This window comes from Eurosta solidaginis, chromosome 1 (assembly GCF_040869045.1).
Source record: "Eurosta solidaginis isolate ZX-2024a chromosome 1, ASM4086904v1, whole genome shotgun sequence".
In the NCBI taxonomy this organism is placed as follows: domain Eukaryota; kingdom Metazoa; phylum Arthropoda; class Insecta; order Diptera; family Tephritidae; genus Eurosta; species Eurosta solidaginis.
The window spans coordinates 278,136,052-278,154,320 of record NC_090319.1 but is presented as its reverse complement, the minus strand read 5'-3'; the positions used below and the strand labels follow the sequence as shown (position 1 = coordinate 278,154,320).

Below are 18,269 nucleotides of genomic sequence, written 5' to 3'. Positions count from 1 at the left end.
CGATTTGTTATGATCATTTGCGACCTTCTAGGCCATACCGTTCTCCCACCCCCTTGATCCATGGGGAGTTCGGGGTCGCCAGAGCCTCGGCTGTTAATGAAATAGGATTCGCCACGGATAGGTGAGGTTGACAATCGGGTTTTGTGAAGCTATATATTGCGCTACACAACCTCTTAAATCTATTTGGTATTTTAGTCGCCTCTTACGATAGGCATACATACCTGCCGCGGGTATATTCTAACCCCCTAACCCGCTGGGGGTGAGAGATCTGTTGCCTGCCCTTTGTTAGACTAAAATTGGGAAACAAAACTCCACTCTTACAAGAATTCAGAGAACTCCAAATAAAAAGTTCAAAATTTTCGTATAATTTTGTTGAAATTTCGTTTTCGAAATTGGTTATAGTTAGAACGTTCATAAAAGTTTTACTTTAAATATCGAAAATAAAAAAACAAATTGTTAGTGCTACTTTTTTTCTCGCTGCTGTATATTACAAGGTGGTATTACAACGGACTTTTATTATAACCAAATGGACTCCTCCCAGCCTACTCTACCTATACAGTGATTTTGAATATTTAGTTTTATTTAGAACTATTATGAGGATGTAGACAGCTCTGAGTTAAAAATAAAATCAATTCTGCTGTGCTGGTGGACTTAAAAATGTATCGCTCTAAAATGATACAGGCTAATATGCACGTACCCATGTTAATAGTTATTGTTTAAAACAAAAGAAGTATATGTAAATATATTTATATATAATGTTTCTAAATATGCTACAACTATTTTTTCTAATAATTTTTTCTATTTAGTAGTGTATTCGTTTGATCTTAACTACCTAAAGTACGACTTTGATCACATATTTTTCCGCTTGTTTAAGTAATACGATTACAAAAATAAAAAAATAAAAATTGTATATATATATGTATGTACAAGGAATAGACAAGAAATACTTTGTGCTCACAATGGGCGCTTATAAACGCCTCTGCATAGTCGTTGACTTGAGTTCGTAAGAATGGTCTTTAAAGCAGCGCATGCGCCAACTCAGCTCAACTTCACATTGTATGTGTTCAACCCTTACGCAACTAGCCACAGAAACTCGCAACTTTGACTGCATTTGAGATGCGCTTGCAGTCTTCATTCAGCACTCTTAAGCGCCTGCGGACTAGCGCTGTCACAAAATATTGCCACCTCTGTGAAGTTCCCTGTCGCTCTGCATACTTGTTGCTTCTACTTACTTGCTAATCAACCACTGGCCATAGCATATCCAACTCCCCGCATACACTTCGTCTTTCGCTAATACGTCAACTTCAACCGCCTTAAAACTAAATCAACCAAACTGCGTGTAACACCACAGCCCCACATTAATACCATACATCCATCTCTCTGTTTTCTTTTTGTTGTTTTTTCAATCATTATCCGTTTGACTATTTGAGCTTTAGAAATGTCAACAAAGCCTTTTGTATCAGACTACGATTAATTGTTGAATCTGCTGTATAGCGCACACCACGCAAATTACCATCATTGTGATCCACTACACCATATTCGCCAACAATAAACCCATCGTCGGTCTTCTCTTCTACACGATATTTGCGATAGTTGCGTCCCTCAACCACATATGCCACTTTGGCATCTTTTTCATCGTTGCCCGATATGTTGCCATCCGCATCAATACCTTCGTCATCGGCAGTGACTGCCTCACCATCACTACCACCATCGAACCCACTTGGATCGCCATCAATATTTGCAAAATTATCATCATAATTGTTGTTGTCCGTATTGACATTTGTGTTGGCGTTATTGTAATAGTGTTGTTGTTGGTGCTGTTGATGATGTATACCACCACGGTTAGGGTATTTCGTTGATCGCATTGCATATGGTGTTGCTGTTGTTGTTGCCGCTGAATTGTCTTGCACACCGTCGGCTCGTCCGTTTGTCATAACACTTACGGACTCTTCAATTTCGTAATTTTGCTCTGGTGTCGGCTTATACAAGTCATCGTTGTTCTTGTTGTCATTGTTATCATCGTCGTCGTTGCCATTGTGACCACTCTCTGTGGTCGCTGTTGATGTGACTGCTGACGGTTGGTTGTATATGGAAACACACTTGACTAGATCTGTGCATTGGTAGAGCAAAATAAAGAAGAAATAAAATTGGTTAGTACAAAGAAAATTTATTGAAATTACTGTAAGAAATTCATTGCAAATTGCAAATAATTTGGAAAACGTTTATGTTTATTCAATTGGCAATGGCCTTTAAAGTTGTTAGCTTTAGCAATATTTTGCCTTCATGAAACCTATCCTGAGTAGGGAGTTTATCAAAGCCTGAAAAGAAGAGAGCAAGATAATTGAATACGCCTAGCCCAAACTGAGCTAAGTTTACGTTAGGTTGAACGGCGTGCATGGGAGTTGCTTATACTTCCACCCGGAGACATTTTGTACATTGTGCAACATTGTGCTTGGACGCAGATATATCCTAACTAAATAAACCACTTGATTCTCTATATATACGTTCCTTACATCCGCCAGACTAACGAAAAACTGCGCTCCCAGAAATCTGTGTCGACTAGCTTGCAAGCCTTACCATCGACAAATAATGTGGTGAGTTGACTTATTTTCTTCCTCATCCTGCAGAGAAAGCTTGTTGTTTATGACATCGTCGAAGCATTTGTGTAATACAGCAGTGACCTTTGATGGCGCTCGTTAAAACTATCAATGCAATTTGAGAAGGATCGTTTGGATCTTGAAACCACAATCATCTCTTATAGTGTATTCTTCGATTTTACTCAGAAGGTAGTCTAATGGTGGTTGTGCGAAGCTGCGATTTCATCAGCAGCCCAAATGGCCCTCGCATGGAGATTCAATAGACTTCACACCTATTGCCCGTACGTAAACGTGCATATCAGAAATTATTTGCAAATACATAGCATAGAAAGGCATCAGCCCCTGTTGTATTTCGTGAAAGGAAGGAACAGAACTATCTAATAAAATATACGATCCGTCGCCTTAATAGGAAACTTGTCCCCTTCCTTAAGCAGACACCGTTGGCATAGCCGTAACGGCAACCGAGTACAGCAAAACACCTTTATACGCTAAGAAAACTACATTGTGGAGGACCCCTGTTGCAAAAAGGGTGACGCTCCAACTTTTACCGGACAGTGAGTTCCTTGACGTGGTTTTAGACTAAACCAAACTGAAATAAACTTGGCGATAGTAGATCTGGAAAGATCTTCAATAAAAACTCTATAACTCATCGATAAACTTAGTTTTCGATAGCAAATTTATAAAATGTTCATCATAAGTCGATAAGTCGTCCGCTGTCGATAGCCTAACTACAACAAACTGATAACTTTTTGATGAGAAATGGATAGCACGTCTCAGACCCGTCGATATCCAACACATAACCCATCGCTACCAAACTGTTAACACTTAGATAGCAAGAAGAAAACACACGTCTCATATTTCTCTTTATCTCTCCTCCTTTTCTCAATATACTTACTTTACCTTTCTTAATAACTTTACGTTGTCTTGTCTGGTCTTGCCTTGGTTTGCTGTCTGTTTTCGCTCATATCAACTCTACCACATACAGGCTGAAATGCCTAACAGCTGTAAAGTAAAAACAGCTCTGTGAGTGACAACCGCTTATCTTATCGCACCAGGGCCAACCGTACATTTGCATAGAAGCAATACTCAGAAAATGAGTGTGGTACTTGGATGCGGGGACAACGTTATTAAAATATAAGAAAGCAATCTCAAAGCGGTCAAGGGTTGGGCGCTTATCTTAAATGTGGATAAGGCCACCGGGACTGATGACTTCATCATGGGGATGGGACTAGTAAATTTCAAAATCACAGTTACTAGGGATAGGTGGCGCCTTTGTATGTTCTTGTCAAATTAACCTTCTATGGTAAGAGGAAGTCCGAAAACTCTCCAATCATTGAAGGGTGGGGGACCCTTTCTAAATTATCATTGCATAACAGTTCTACATAAAAATTTGAAAACACATACATAATTTATAACCCTGGCTGAAAATCTGAATAAATTTTGTTAATGTAAACCTTAATGAGTGAGCTTCATCAAAACTAACTACAAATGTAATGACAAGAATAAAGTTTAAAAACAAGCAAAGCAATAAAAAACATTTGCAAGCTGTCAACGGAAGACTACAACTAATACCCTCGTGGCTAATACCAACAATATGTACGCGTATTACATAAACAACTTACAGCTATAAAAAATAAATAGCCAAACTCACTTTGTCGGCAACATTACGTCCCTTAAGTTGTTGTACTCACCTCTATTGGGCAATCCTTTGGTATTTTGATTAGAATGTTGCTCTGACAATGATGAATGTTGGCGTTGGTGTTGCGACACTGAGAAGGCTGACTCCAAACATTGACGCTGCCTGGGCGATGAGTAGGTAACAGCAGCTGGTGGGCTATGAGAGAAATCGGGATCCAAAAGATGTTGTGATGATTGTGCTGGAGCATTTAATAAATCATAAGGTAATTTATCTAAGTTGAAGAGTACACGACGTGGCTGCGATTGTGTCAAGTGTGACTGTGATTGCGACTGGGTAGGTTGTGAGGGGTTAAGCGTAGAATGAGTGTGTGTATGTGCAGGCGGTGAGTCATCGTTTGAATTGTGACTATGACTTTGAGCAACGTATGGATGCGGTTGAAAACGTGTGTTAAATTGTTGATGTTTTTGTTGTTGTTGAATAACAGCTGTCATAGTGGCTGCTGCGTGTTCCTCAATGGCGCGCGGTGCGCTTGTAGAAGTTTGCGCCTCACCGAAAGCAATGCGTGACACGATAGCGGGACGACGTGAGGGCATAAAGCCACCTCCGCTACCAACAGGTCGTACAGTTGTTGTTTGTGTTGCATGTGTTGGTGTTTTCGCTGTTGTTGTGCTTGTCGAACTTGTGTTTGTTGTGTTTGCAGTACTGGGAGACCAATAAGTTTTTGCAGGCTCGCTATAAACTTTAGCAGGTTGTGAGTAGACTTTAGCTGGTTCCGAGTAAAATTTCGATGGTTGTCCATACACCTTTGCAGGCTCTGAATAAACCTTCTCTGGCATGCCATATACCTTCGCTGGTTCGCCATAGGCTTTGGCGGGCTCAGAATAAAACTTAGAAGGTTCGCTGTACATTTTTGATGGCACTGAGTAGAATTTCGCTGGCTCTGAGTTATGCGTCAGCTGCACGCGTGGTATGGGTTTCAAACTCTCACTCACATTACGTTGCGCTTCAGCCAAGATACTCGTTAGACGCCACTTTTGTAAATCATCCACATTTTGTGACAGCGAGCTATACGATATCGAGCGCGATTGTGGACCATGACCTTCCTTGGTGTTGTGATAGATAACGGTTTGAAATGGTAGCAATTTTTCGTCCACATCAATAGTGGCGGCAGCTCCCAACGCGGACGTGTCCAGCATATCTGCATCGTTTGTCATAGCCGCGCTTATATGCGCGCTTGCATGTGAGGTTACTGCGCTGCTGTGCTGGTGATTTATGTGCGTGGACGTGACATTGTGACTGTGAAACCCAGCTGGCACATTTATGCTAGCAGTGCGCATTGATGCAGCTTGTTGGAGCGGTGCAGCCAATACATTTTGTATATTTGTCGAAGCGCTATTCTCCGAGTCGCCATCATCCAGATTGCTGGTTTTCGCAGCACGTCCACTTACCGCATGTGGCATTTGCAATGAGCGCGGACTATTAACCCTTGCTGCTTGCGGATTTTTAGCGGCGCGTTGTTTCTGTGGTGACATTGTCAAAGGTTCGACTTCCTCAATAGAGAATTCGCTTTTATGTGAACGATTCACAAAATCATCCATGGTCGCGCTGTCTGATACAGTCATAGGCGCTGTTGGTGGTGTTGTAGTTAATGTCAACTTCATGGCCAACAGGCCGCTATCATCACTCTGTTGCACTGTGCTTTGACTCGTTTTTAATTTATTGCCCTGTTTTGACATTGCTGTATCGCCATTATTATTGTTGTATTGATGATGATTACTTGTATGAATATAACCGCCACGTTTGCTAGATGTTGACACACTTACTGTAATAACCTTGATTTCATCGCTGGAATTAGATTCGTATTGCATAAGCGTTTGCTTCTGCGCTGCGCTCTGCTTATTAACCAGTTGATGGCTATGCGCGTGCGCTTTTTCTTTTTTTAGATCAATGTCACGCGCCTTCGTGTCAATGATAGCGTCATTGTCGTTGTTGTATTCCTCTGGGAAAATAATTCTATTGGCTGGTTTCACCGACTTAACAACCTTCACCACCTGTTTTCTTCTCTCCGCCATCGCTTTCGCTGTTGTCGTCGTCGGCACTGTCGCTGTGGTAGACGCTTCATTCTGCTGCGTATGATGACTCTTGTGTTGAAGGCTACGCTGCCTCGCACCTCCGTTACTCTTCTCCTGCCCGTTGGATTGCGTATTCGCATCCGCTGTTGATTCATAATTATTGGCGCGCATAGCTCGCCTTTCACTCGCCCTACTTCTACTTGTGCTGCTACTGCTGTCGCTGCTCTTCTGTGCCGTTGTCCCGCGCAGCACACGCCCGCTTTCATCGTGTTCATCACTATGTAATTCTCGTTGCGTTTCGTCATGCTCGAGAAACAATTTAAGAAAATCGTTACCCGCAATGAGTTCGGATGAAGATGTTGCTCGCGCGGGCCGTGTGTGGGTCGATGGTGTTTGCGCCAATATCTGTGAATTGTAAATAAGAAGTTAGTTAGTGTCACTTATATATGTAGGTACTATTGCGTATCATTTATTGCTATTTCTTAGAATTTCAAATTGAGTGTTTTTCAAATTAGTGAGGTATGTGAAGACGACCAGATATCAATTAAACATTTTAATTAGACACGGTAAAAAGGTTTTGCCCGATCTTAATTTCATAAAATTGTTGAGGTTTTAACACGGGTAAACCTTATATTCCCAAATTTAAGACTCCCGCTGAAAGATAACTCCGACCATTTTCAGAAATCCTGACCGAGACAGTGATGGCGGGACGATATTTTAAACCCATGGTGCCCTTTACTCCCGAATTCAAAACTGACTTTTCCAAATTCTTCGAAAAAACTCGTAACATATTGTGGCGAATATTAGCAGTGCTATACATCACACTGCTACTAACAAATGCACAGCAACAATAAAACAAGCAGCCACACATATGTACATGAACTCATGAAAACAGCACCTACACATACACATAACCAGATTGAAGCAGAGAGATTACTTCACATACACATATGTAGTGAGCAGATAAGAGTGAAGAAGAAAGAGAAACAATCACACATCATGCTATCATCAGCTAAGAGCAGAAATTGTTACTCACATATACACACGCATATAGCTAAATAACCAAGCACGAGATACAACTGTTCCAGAAAGCATGTTCGTGAAAAGTCTAAACATTAGGAGAAATATGCAAACGAGGCAACAGAGAGTAAAAGCAGCGCAAGCTGAGGAATAATGAATCAGTTTGATTTAAGCACGCTTTAGTGAAGTACGCGATAATTGAAATACTACGCCCAAAGTAGTCTAAATAAAGAACGTTTTATTATACTGAATATTTTAGTTATTTATTCGACAGGCCGAACGTTAGCAGAAGGCACATAATAATCATAATTTAGCTGAGTTTCAAAAGCGCACTCTGTGGTATTCTAAAATGCCTTAATCAAGTAGAGTTAACAACGAGAAGACAATTACAAACTCTTCAACATACAAGCGACTAGTTTTCACTCACGCTAATGCCACAATTTCATGTACACTTTGAATATTAAGAGCGGTGAAATTCAGAGGAGCTCAAAACAAAATACGCGCCCTCTGTTGATAAATTACTGTAGACAGAAATTTGAAATGCGCTTTGTAAATACATACGGCATTATTGCGGTTTTATTCAGCATTAACCCACAGCGCCACCTATGGGTAAACTTTTTGAAGTGCAGATATCTTTCTTCGTAAGTAATCTGTGCGAATGCTTCATCTTAAATCAAGGGAGTGAACATAAACCAAAGAAAAAAGAGATTTTGAAACCTAATAGGAAGGAAAAGAGGAATTAAAAGATAGGAAAACTTTAAGGAAAAAGAAAAGCAAAGCTAGATGAAGAAGATTATTTGTTTGAAAATTAAGTAATGTGTAGCTAAGTTACTTTGCAGCTACAGTCAGGGTTAAAGTAAAAGTTGCAGCTGAGACTACGACGTTACTTACTCTGACGTTTAATTTTTGGGGTGGGGGCAGTGTAATATGTTACTCTTATGGTTAACGCAAATTAACAATGCCGCGAAAAATAAAAGGAGGCAATGTAAAAGATAAAGTCGTGGCAGAAATGAAGAACAAAAATAATAAGGAATATAGAAGATTGAGAAAAATAAAAGGAAGAAAAAACAGCAAAACAAAAAGATAAATACAATGGAATAGAGAAATAAAAAAATATAAAAAGAGTTAAAAAAAAAAGAAAAAAAGAAAAAGAAAAGGAAAAAGAAAAATATAAAGGAAAAGACAAAAAAGGGAAAAGTAAAAAAGGTTAATAAAAATAAAAATCCAAAAAGATAGAGAAAACAAAAAAAAAGTAAATTTAGTAAGAAAAATCAAAAGGAATTAAGAAAGAATGAGAAAAATAAAAGGAAAAAAGAGAAACAAAATAAAAAGATAGAAAAATACAAGAAAGAAGAGAAATATAAAAAATAAAAAGAAAAAATCAAAATAAACAAAAACGTAAAAACAAAAAGAAAGTGGAGAAGAAAAATATAAAGAAAACATAAAAAACAGAAAAGGAAAAACGGTTAAAAAAAGCAGAGCAAAAAGAAAAAGAGATAACACAAAAAATAAAAAGGTGTATAGAAAGATTGAGGAAAATTAAAGGAAAAGGATGAAGATATAAAAAAAAATTTAAAAAAAAGAAAGGGAAGAAGAGAAATTTTAGGGAAATGCAAAAAAAGAGGAACGTAAAAAAATAATTAAAAGAAAATGGGAAATAAAAATAAAATAATAGGAACGTAAAAAGAGAAAGGAAATAGGAGATAAAAAATAGAAAAAAATAATTAATTTAAAAAAATTAAAAAGATAGCGGTAAAAAAAAGAACAACTTAAAGATTCAGATAAAGATAAAGACAAAGAAAAAAAGATAAAGATAAAGAAATAAGATGAGGATAAAGATAAAGGTAAAGAAACCCAAAACGATAAAAAAACAAAATTAAAATTTAAGAAATTTAAATTATGTTAAAAAAAGAAGTAGAAAAGAGAAAGAATATGAAAAATAAACCAGTTCGGAACTATTTCGGGACACACTCGATACTATTTTTCGTATCATTTCAATCCTTACAGGACTATTTCATTTAATGTGCGGATTTTTTTTGGATCTTTATGAAGTAATTTTAAAACTCTTTCGAAATCAATTCGCGACTACCCCAGGATCATTTCGGAATTATTTTAGAAGGAAATTTCTAAATGTTTTGAGATTGTTTTCAGAATAATAAAGAGGCTGCTTTTGGACAGTTTTTCGGAACATTTAAGCAAGCGGAATCTTTGAGCATAATTTTACCAATTTCCAGAAGTTTGATTAGTTTAAAACTTTGTCCAAGTATCAAGGACTTATGATCAACGGATATAAGTTCAGTTGACCTTATTGACCGACGACAGTGCAATAATTTCATGGTGGGGTGACATAAGGTCAAGGGGTGAAACAAGGCCAACTTTTAGTATCAAAGACCGATGGTAATGCATTAATTTAATGGTAGGGTGACTAATGGTCAACGTACAAAAGTTCAATTGACCTTATTTAGAATGGCCATAAGGTCAATTGCAACTTTGCATGCGTATCAAGGACCAATGACAGTTCAATAATTGTATGGTCAATGGGAAAACGATCACTTCAAAGTGGACATAAGGCCAATTCACATAACGTTTGGGCTTATTTTTTTAAATTTAAATAAAATAGTTTTTGGGTGCTGTACTCATATATTAATACACTATTTTAGCTTTTTATCGACGCTTTTTATGGCTTTGAATATATTTGCTTTCTCACACTTTTATAGATATTAGAATTCCTAAATACCTGGTGATTTTGAATTGTGATGATTCAGGATAATGCATGAAAAAAACCCATGGGTGCCACAAAGCAATTGACTTAGTGAATACGGGTCCAGTACAAGGACGGTTCTTAGGGCCGTTTTAAGAAAAGAGCATGGAAAGAAGGTTTCAAATACTTAGCACATGTTTTCAACCTGTCTTTTTCCACCTTTGTCATACCCGAAAAATGGAAAATGGCCAAGTTGGTCCCGCTAATAAAGCCTGGGAAACCAGCTAACATAGGAAAGTCGTCCGATATCTCTCCTAACGCCAGTGGCAAAGACGCTTGAAGCCATTTTGCTCCCCTACTTCCAAGCAAATTTGCAGCTAGCCTGTCTTAAGCATGTCTTCAGAAAGCTCCATAGCACCACCCCCGCGCTAAATGCCATCAGCACCCAGACAAATTGCGGTTTAAATCAAAACCCCCACCATAGAACAGTACTCGTAGCGCTAGACCTATCAAAAGCTTTTGATACGGTCAACCATGGCACGTTACTGCAAGACTTGGAAAGGTCTACCCTTCCCCCATGTCTTAAAAGGTGGATCGCAAATTATCTGGGTGGTCGGCAGGCATCGGTGTAATTTAGAAACGAAACACCAAAACCAAGAAGAATTAAACAAGGGTTGTGTCCTATCCCCACTTTTGTTTAATTTCTACATATCTAAGCTACCTTCACCACCAGAAGGAGTCACTATCGTTTCATACGCCGATGACTGCACAATAATGGTCACAGGCCCAGGCCCACAGATCGATGAGCTCTGCAACAGAATAAACGGCTACCTCCCTGATCTCTCCAGTTTTTTCGCCTCGCCAAACCTGGCATTATCACCGACTAAATCTTCCGCGACCTTATTTACAACATGGACGTACCAAATGTCGACCACTTTGAACATCCACGTCGATGGCACTACGCTAACGACTGTCCTACACCCAAAAATCTTGGGTGTGACGTTTGATCAGGATCTACGTTTTGGTGAGCACGTAGCCGCAATTGTTCCGAAAATCCAGAGCCGTAATAAAATCCTTAAATCCCTTGCTACCAGTACCTGGGGAAAAGATAAAGAAACGCTCATTACTACATACAAAGCAATTGGCCAGCAATTTACGTGTTACGCGTCACCTATATGGTCGCCAAGCCTAAAAATTACCCACTGGAAGAAGCTACAGGCCTGCCAAAATACTACCCTCAGAATTGCCACGGGCTGTCTTCTTATGTCCCCAGAACACCATCTACATAATGAGGCGAGAATACTCCCCATTAGGGAGAGAAATGAGATGCTAACCAAACAGTTCCTGTTGAATACCCAGAAACCTGGGCATCCAAACAGACATCTGATTGATGAACCAACACCGCCTAGGGGCTTAAGGAGTCATCTCCGTAAGCATTTTGAGGAAATACGGCACCTGAGAACCCAGCAGCATGAAGCAAAAAAAACACATTCAGGTCCTTGGTGAGCTCCACAAACAGCCGTCGAACCTTTATGTCAGGAGTTGCTCGGTGAAACCAGTACTCAAAGAAAAGTAACCAAAACTTGTGGAAGAGGAACGCATACTCCCCAGGGAAACGCGTGTCACTCTTGCTTAACTTCGTTCTGAATACTGTAACAGGTTAAACTCTTACCTATCCAGAATCAACACCGACATACAAAATGTATGCCCCGCTTGCAATGTGTCCCCACAAGACACCAACCATCTCTTTAATTGTAATGTGGAACCAACGCCTCTAACACCCCCTTCATTATGGTCCAACCCTGTTGAAACAGCAAGTTTCCTTGGACTCCCGTTAGAGGATATTGATGACAATTTGTGATCGGTCGCGGCTGTTAGGTGGGGCGAAGCACTGCTACAGGAACAACAACAACAGGGCCGTTTTAACCATATCTTGAAAATTTAAAATTAATCTGGAAGATACCAATGCTTCAGATAGCTTCATTTTACTTCTTCATTTTCAGCAGCAGCTGATTTTTGTTTACACTGCTTCTTTTAGATAAGTGACCAACTGGGGATAGAGCAAATGGCCCTTAGAGATAAGGTAGTGCGTTTATTTCAATAGTTCAACTTTTTTTCTGTGCCAGTTGTTACAATTTGCCTGGAGGGTAGTTTTTGTCTAGTACTTTTTTATACAGCCCATCATTTTTGTATAAGTGCTAAAATTTTCAGGAATTTATGTCTTGTTTCGCTTGTTTCGAAGTGTAAAAAAATATATACGAATTGGTGGATACAATTTATTGGTAGAATGCGTGTTGGCATGGAATGTATACGTGCCTCAAATGATATTTTAAAGTTTAAAGAATAATTCAATTACATTATGCAACACAGAAATATAATTATGTAATTTCATGTTTTTCGTTTATTTCAGTAAAAATGGTTTTTTCATTGCTTATAAATTTTTTTGTTGTACTAGGCATGGATTTACAAATAATAATTTAAAATTAGCATAGCTCATTAGAAGAACCTATTTTATTAAATCAAAACAACACAAAATTAAAAAAAAATTTACATTATGCAAAACAGACACATTGCCGCACACGTACCCTAGTGCATAGACCTAGTCGCAAGCTGCACACTAAGACATGTCGCATTTAATTTCCCCTTTAATTTTCTATGTTCATATAATGTTTTGTAACCAAAAAAAAAATACTCGCGGCACACATTTGACAATTCTTTGTAATTATTTGTTATAACTGTTTTTTAGTATTATGTTTTTTGTTTTTTTTTTTTTCGTAGTGCTGGTTTTGTACATTAAAAGAACTGTCCATGCCAATTAACTGTGCACAGTTTGACAAGTTCGTTGCTTAAGTCTTTCGATATGTTTTTGTTATGCAAGTGTAATTTCGTAACCTGAAACGTTTGTCAAGAATCGTGGCGAATGCAACAAAAAACAAGTAAGGACGGGACTGTCTTCGGCTGTGCCGAAGACTTCATACCTTTCATGAATGGGGCTGAACAATAATCTTATCCCGTTCGTAATATCCAAATAATCGGATGTATAACATAAGAAATATATAGTGAAAAGATCTACATACCTAAACGATTTTTAAGATAAATATAAAATAAAAAATGGCAAAAAACCCCCTTATCTGAACGATCGGTATGGGAGATATATTATATATAGCTCCGATCAAAAGCGATTTTTTCAGGAAATCTTCTATGATATATTAAAATAAATATCACCAAGTTGAACGTTTTTATATTGGAAATTAAGGGAGAAATTTCCAAAAATCTTTCTATCTGAACGATCGGCGTTATGGGATATATACTATATATAGCTCCGATCAAAATGATTTTTTCAGGATATCTTCTAAGATATATTGGAATATATATCACCGATTTTCACGTTTATACTTTCTAAATTGCGGCAGGAATGACCAAAATCGTCTTACCTGAACGATCAGTTGTATGGGAGATATATGTTATAGTGGTCCGATCCTACCGGATCCGACAAATGTATAATATAATACAAAAATACATCCTTGTGCCAAATTTCATTGAGATATCTCAAAATTTGAGGGACTAATTTGCGTTCAAACAGACAGACGGATGGACAGACGGACGGACAGATGGACGGACAGACGGACATGGCTATATCAACTCAGTTCGTCGCGCTGATCAATTCGGTATACTTAATGGTGAGTCTATCTTCTATATTTCTCAACGTCACAAACATCGGACCAAAATTAATATACCATTTCATGTTCATGAAAGGTATAGAAAAAATAAAAACAAGGAACTTGGGTGTTGCCTATTTGAAGTTAATAAAATATGCAGTTTATATATAGGTATGCGTGAGCATTTGTTTATATAAAGAGTTGTCGTTTAGTCAAATTAGTTGGAAAAATCACTTTATTAATAAAATGCATTCAACGTCAATTACTCAAGGTTAGACAAAATTGATTGAGTGAAGCATATGCCCTATCAACAGTGTATGTATGTATGGGAGTGTACAAATGCGAAATGTGTGTGTTTGTGCAGCACACATAGATTAAATGTCACTAAATATACCGGAAATGCAAATCGAATTCTCTATGAAGAGTGTAATGCTTGGAAAAAAATTAGATATTTTATTGAAGCAGTTTATACTGATGTCATCTTGTGAATAAAACACTAAACGACGGACAATGAAAAAAGTCATAGTGACAAATTAAAAAGACAACCTGTATATGTTAGAGGGGAACAACTAAAAATCGGGAATAAAATTTGTTGCCACCGTTTTCTGGCAAATGGTGTATTTGTGCGAAAATTTGCGAAATCAGGGTCATAATCTGTTTGTATGCGTTTGGCGCCAAGATTTCTAATATATATCAATATTTTCCAACTGAATTTAATCACCACGGGCTATGGATAATTCAGGTAAAGAAATAAAATAATTAAATGCAAGGCGCGATAATCTTCGACGGGATTTTAGGCCGAGCTTCTCTTCCAACTTGCGTCATGCTCCTTTTTGTACCTTTCATGAAAATGATATGATATATTAAGTTTGCCACAAATCTCAAAATTGTAATTGCTTAAAGCAAAATAGATGGACCCACCAATAGGTATATCGAAATGGTAAGGATGAAGAGCTGATTTGATTTAGCCATGTCCATCTGTCTCAATATAAGAAGTTTTGAACAACCCTGGTAGTGAGTGTCTGATCGGAGGTGCATATCGGACGACTATTGTAATAAGGGAAATACACACATTCCGCATTCATAAATGAGCTCATAATGAGCGTAAAGGATCCGAGTTACGGTTCCTTTCTGTCTATTTTTTTGCTCCGAATGTTTGTTGCGATCTTTTGCATTTTACAGCTTTCTTTTACTATTAGAGCACAACAACAACTATTTTGACTTTTCTCTACTTGCCTACCAAGGCGAATCCGTACCAGGTGGTAGCAAAGCGAATTCAACCAGTTCGCCGTGCAGAAGAATGTCATGTCAAAAGAAAATTGTTATTGATTTAGATTAACTGACATATGTACTACAAGGCCCCTAATCCAGGGTGTTATGCGGACCGTGCCTACTGGACGATTTGCAGCCAGGGGATAAATTCGGCTGTATTTGAACGAAGCCTTCCCGATACCGGGCCATCTCGGGAAGTATTTATGGCCTTACCACCGTAAGGGGCGCTGCTGTGGCGGACGGTTCTTTCCCCGTATATAATACTGGACCGCTGAGCCCGCCTTGTCGGGCAGGTGGTCGTACGACCAAGATGAACAACTCATTACCTGAATGTAATAAGGAGGATGTAAAGAGGAGGACTGAGTCGCAATCCAAGGACGACAAATACGAATTAAGCGATGCGTCGGACTCGGGGAGCGAGAGTATTGCTGATTCAATGAACTCCGTGTTGGAGAAGCACACAAATGAAAACGGAGTAGAAGAGTGGAGAAGGGTACGGAGAAGAGGAAGTAAAAGAGCTCTCTCGCAGTACCGTGCAGCACTAAGAATTGTACAACGCTTGGGAGCAGTGGTCGACCCAACAGAAGTGGAGATCGAGCGCTTGGAATGGGCCCATGAAGCGGTAGAAGTAGGTCGAAGGCAGTTCAAAAGGTTTGCTGCGAGAAACCCTCGGTTCTGCAACCGGTACGAGGAGGAAGAAGCGTCGAATGGCAGAATGAAGAGGCACCGTTCGGCAGAAGGCGACAAGCCTGCTTTCAAGAGGCAGAAAGGACCCAGTCCTAGAGCCGCGAGGCAGGGCAGTCGCATAGACAAGACAAGTAGGCCCAAAGCTGTAAGACAGATGGGTTCCAATAGCGAGGTAGCAACTACCTCGAAAGCTGCCAGTCAGAGGGAAGTTCCAACCACGGAAGTAGGAGATAAGCCAAAGGGAGATAACGCTAAGACTCCGGCTTTCTCGGAGGTTCCAAAGGGAGATAACACTAAGACTCCTGCTTTTCCCGAGAAGATGAGTAATGTGGCAAAGCAGTCACTGACTGTGGCGCTGGTTGATCGTAGCAGTCCGTTCGGACAAATGACTACTGAAAGGTGGAGATCTGTGGAAAGGGAGCTTATTAGCTTAATGCTTAAGATGATGCGGGAACAACCAAGTAAGCCCCTTCCAACCTTTGATTCGGGGGGATGGTATAATGGTGTGAAGATGATAGCGTGCGACAACATTGCGAGCTTGCGGTGGCTGGAGGAAGTCGTTCCAAACCTCCAAAGGCAAGGCACGAACGCGCGGTTTGAGGTGGTGGATAAAGCGCAAATCCCCACGGTACCAAAAGTTAAGGTATGGATACCATGCGTGATGAAGTCGGAGGATACACTGCGACTTCTGCAGAAACAGAATCCGAACATACCGACACAGGATTGGAAGGTACTTACTGTATCTCGGCCTACCGAGGATGGTCAGTTCTACATCTTCCAAATAAACAAGCAGGCGGAGGATATTTTGTACACGCAGCTTGGCAAAATGTCCTTTGGCACTGGCAAAATTTACATGCGACTCAGGAAAAGAAGTCCCGAGGATAAAAATTCTAACACGCTGGAAGTGGGCGAAGTCGAAAAGGACCTCAGAAGCCTAAGGGAAAAAAGGCAGGTGGAGGTCCCCGACGTCACCACGAACGTGCTAGAAGAGGACCAACCGCTAAATGGTGCTGTGACTCGCACAGAGGAACACACGGCACAACATTCACGAGGGGCTGAAGGGGGCCTCGAATACTCTAAACCAAAAGGGCAAGAGGAGGACGACGACGTCAAGACGAAGGTGCTGGAGGGGGACAAACAGCCCAATGGTGCTGCGAGTCCTACAGATAAACCTCCAACACAGTAAAGTGGCGTCGAGCGAACTCCTCCTAACCCTTGAGGAGGGTTCGTTTGACGTGGCGCTGATCCAGGAGCCGTGGCTCTCATCGGGAGGAAAGGTTTCTGGACTTAGCGCGCGCGGGTTTGGTGTTTACTACGCACAAACGGAAGGACGGGTGCGAGCTGTAGTAATGGTAAGGAAACAGCTGCATTCATATATGCTGCCTAATTACACCACCGAGGATCTCGTAGCGGTGGGCGTTGAGCAAAAGAATAAGCAGGCATTTATCCTGGCGTCCTGCTACATGGCCCATGCTGCGGAGGTTCCACCGATGGAGTGCAAAAGGCTAGTACAGGAGGAAGGGCGCAAAGGGCGGTTGGTCATAGGCGCAGATGCAAATGCGCACCACAATGCGTGGGGAGGAGCAGATACGAACGAGAGAGGCGAATCTCTATTTTGTTACATCCTGCAAACCAATTTGCAGATAGCCAACAGCATCCCACTAAAGAGGGTAGAGAAGGGAGGAACCTTTAGAAACCCTAGGGCAACGAATTGGACTAAATTCCAGAAACATGTAGAAACGAAACTGGGACAACCCAAAGAGGTTGCTAATGTAGAGGAACTGGAGGAGTCGAATGAATTCCTAACAAGTACGCTTATGACTGCGTATAACAAAGCTTGCCCTCAAAGAAGATTCAGAGGAAAAGCAAAGCCGCCATGGTGGAGCAAAGAGCTGAGTCTTCTAAGAAGACAGGTAAAAGAAATGTTTAAACTCGCAAAGACCGCGGAAAGCGAAGCGTGTCGGGACGAGTACAGGGATCTACTGAGGATCTACAAGCGTGAAATTACCAGGGCGAAGAGAAACTCATGGAAAAGTTTCTGTACGGACATAGAGTGCTCCAGTGAAACAGCACGGTTGAAAAAAGTCCTAGCAAAGGGAAACATAGTCCAGAGACTAATAAAGAAAGAGAACGGGGAATGGTCACGTGATAGTGAGGAATCCCTTGAGGTGCTTCTCGATACACATTTCCCATCGGGAGACGGTTTAGAAGAACCAGCAGACATCACTCACACTTCGATCACGGAGCTAGTTGTGCCGGCTTGGTGACCGATACCAAGATCGAGTGGGGAGTGAAGACGTTTTCTAAGTTTAAATCGCCGGGCCCAGATGGTATATTCCCGGCCATGCTACAAGTCTCAAGTAGGGCGGTCGTGGAATGGCTTAAAATAATATTCGATGGGTGCATAAGACTGAATCATGTACCGCACTCTTGGAGAACTGCTCGTGTAGCTTTTCTACCAAAGGCGGGGAAGATCGGTCACGTGTATCCCAAAGACTATAGACCCATTAGCTTAACATCATTTCTGCTCAAAACCCTTGAGAGGCTGATAGATGTGTACATAAAGTCCAACGTGGATGAAAAGCTGCTCTCCACAACACAGCATGCGTACACCAAAGGCAA

General features: G+C 40.3%; 1 protein-coding gene across 7 annotated transcripts in view; it reads right to left on the bottom strand.

Moving 5' to 3' along the window:
• Nucleotides 1–1,383: 1,383 nt before the first annotated feature.
• Nucleotides 1,384–18,269, bottom strand: part of LOC137237364 (uncharacterized) — a 336,718-nt gene continuing 319,832 nt past the window's right edge. For all 7 annotated transcript variants that reach the window (XM_067760904.1, XM_067760905.1, XM_067760907.1 and 4 more), the window contains 2 exons: nucleotides 4,289–6,713; nucleotides 1,384–2,110 (listed from right to left, as the gene is read on the bottom strand). In XM_067760904.1, coding sequence (XP_067617005.1) covers nucleotides 1,422–2,110; nucleotides 4,289–6,713 — 3,114 coding nt within the window. In that variant the 3' untranslated portion in view covers nucleotides 1,384–1,421. The remainder of the gene's footprint in view (nucleotides 2,111–4,288; nucleotides 6,714–18,269) is intronic.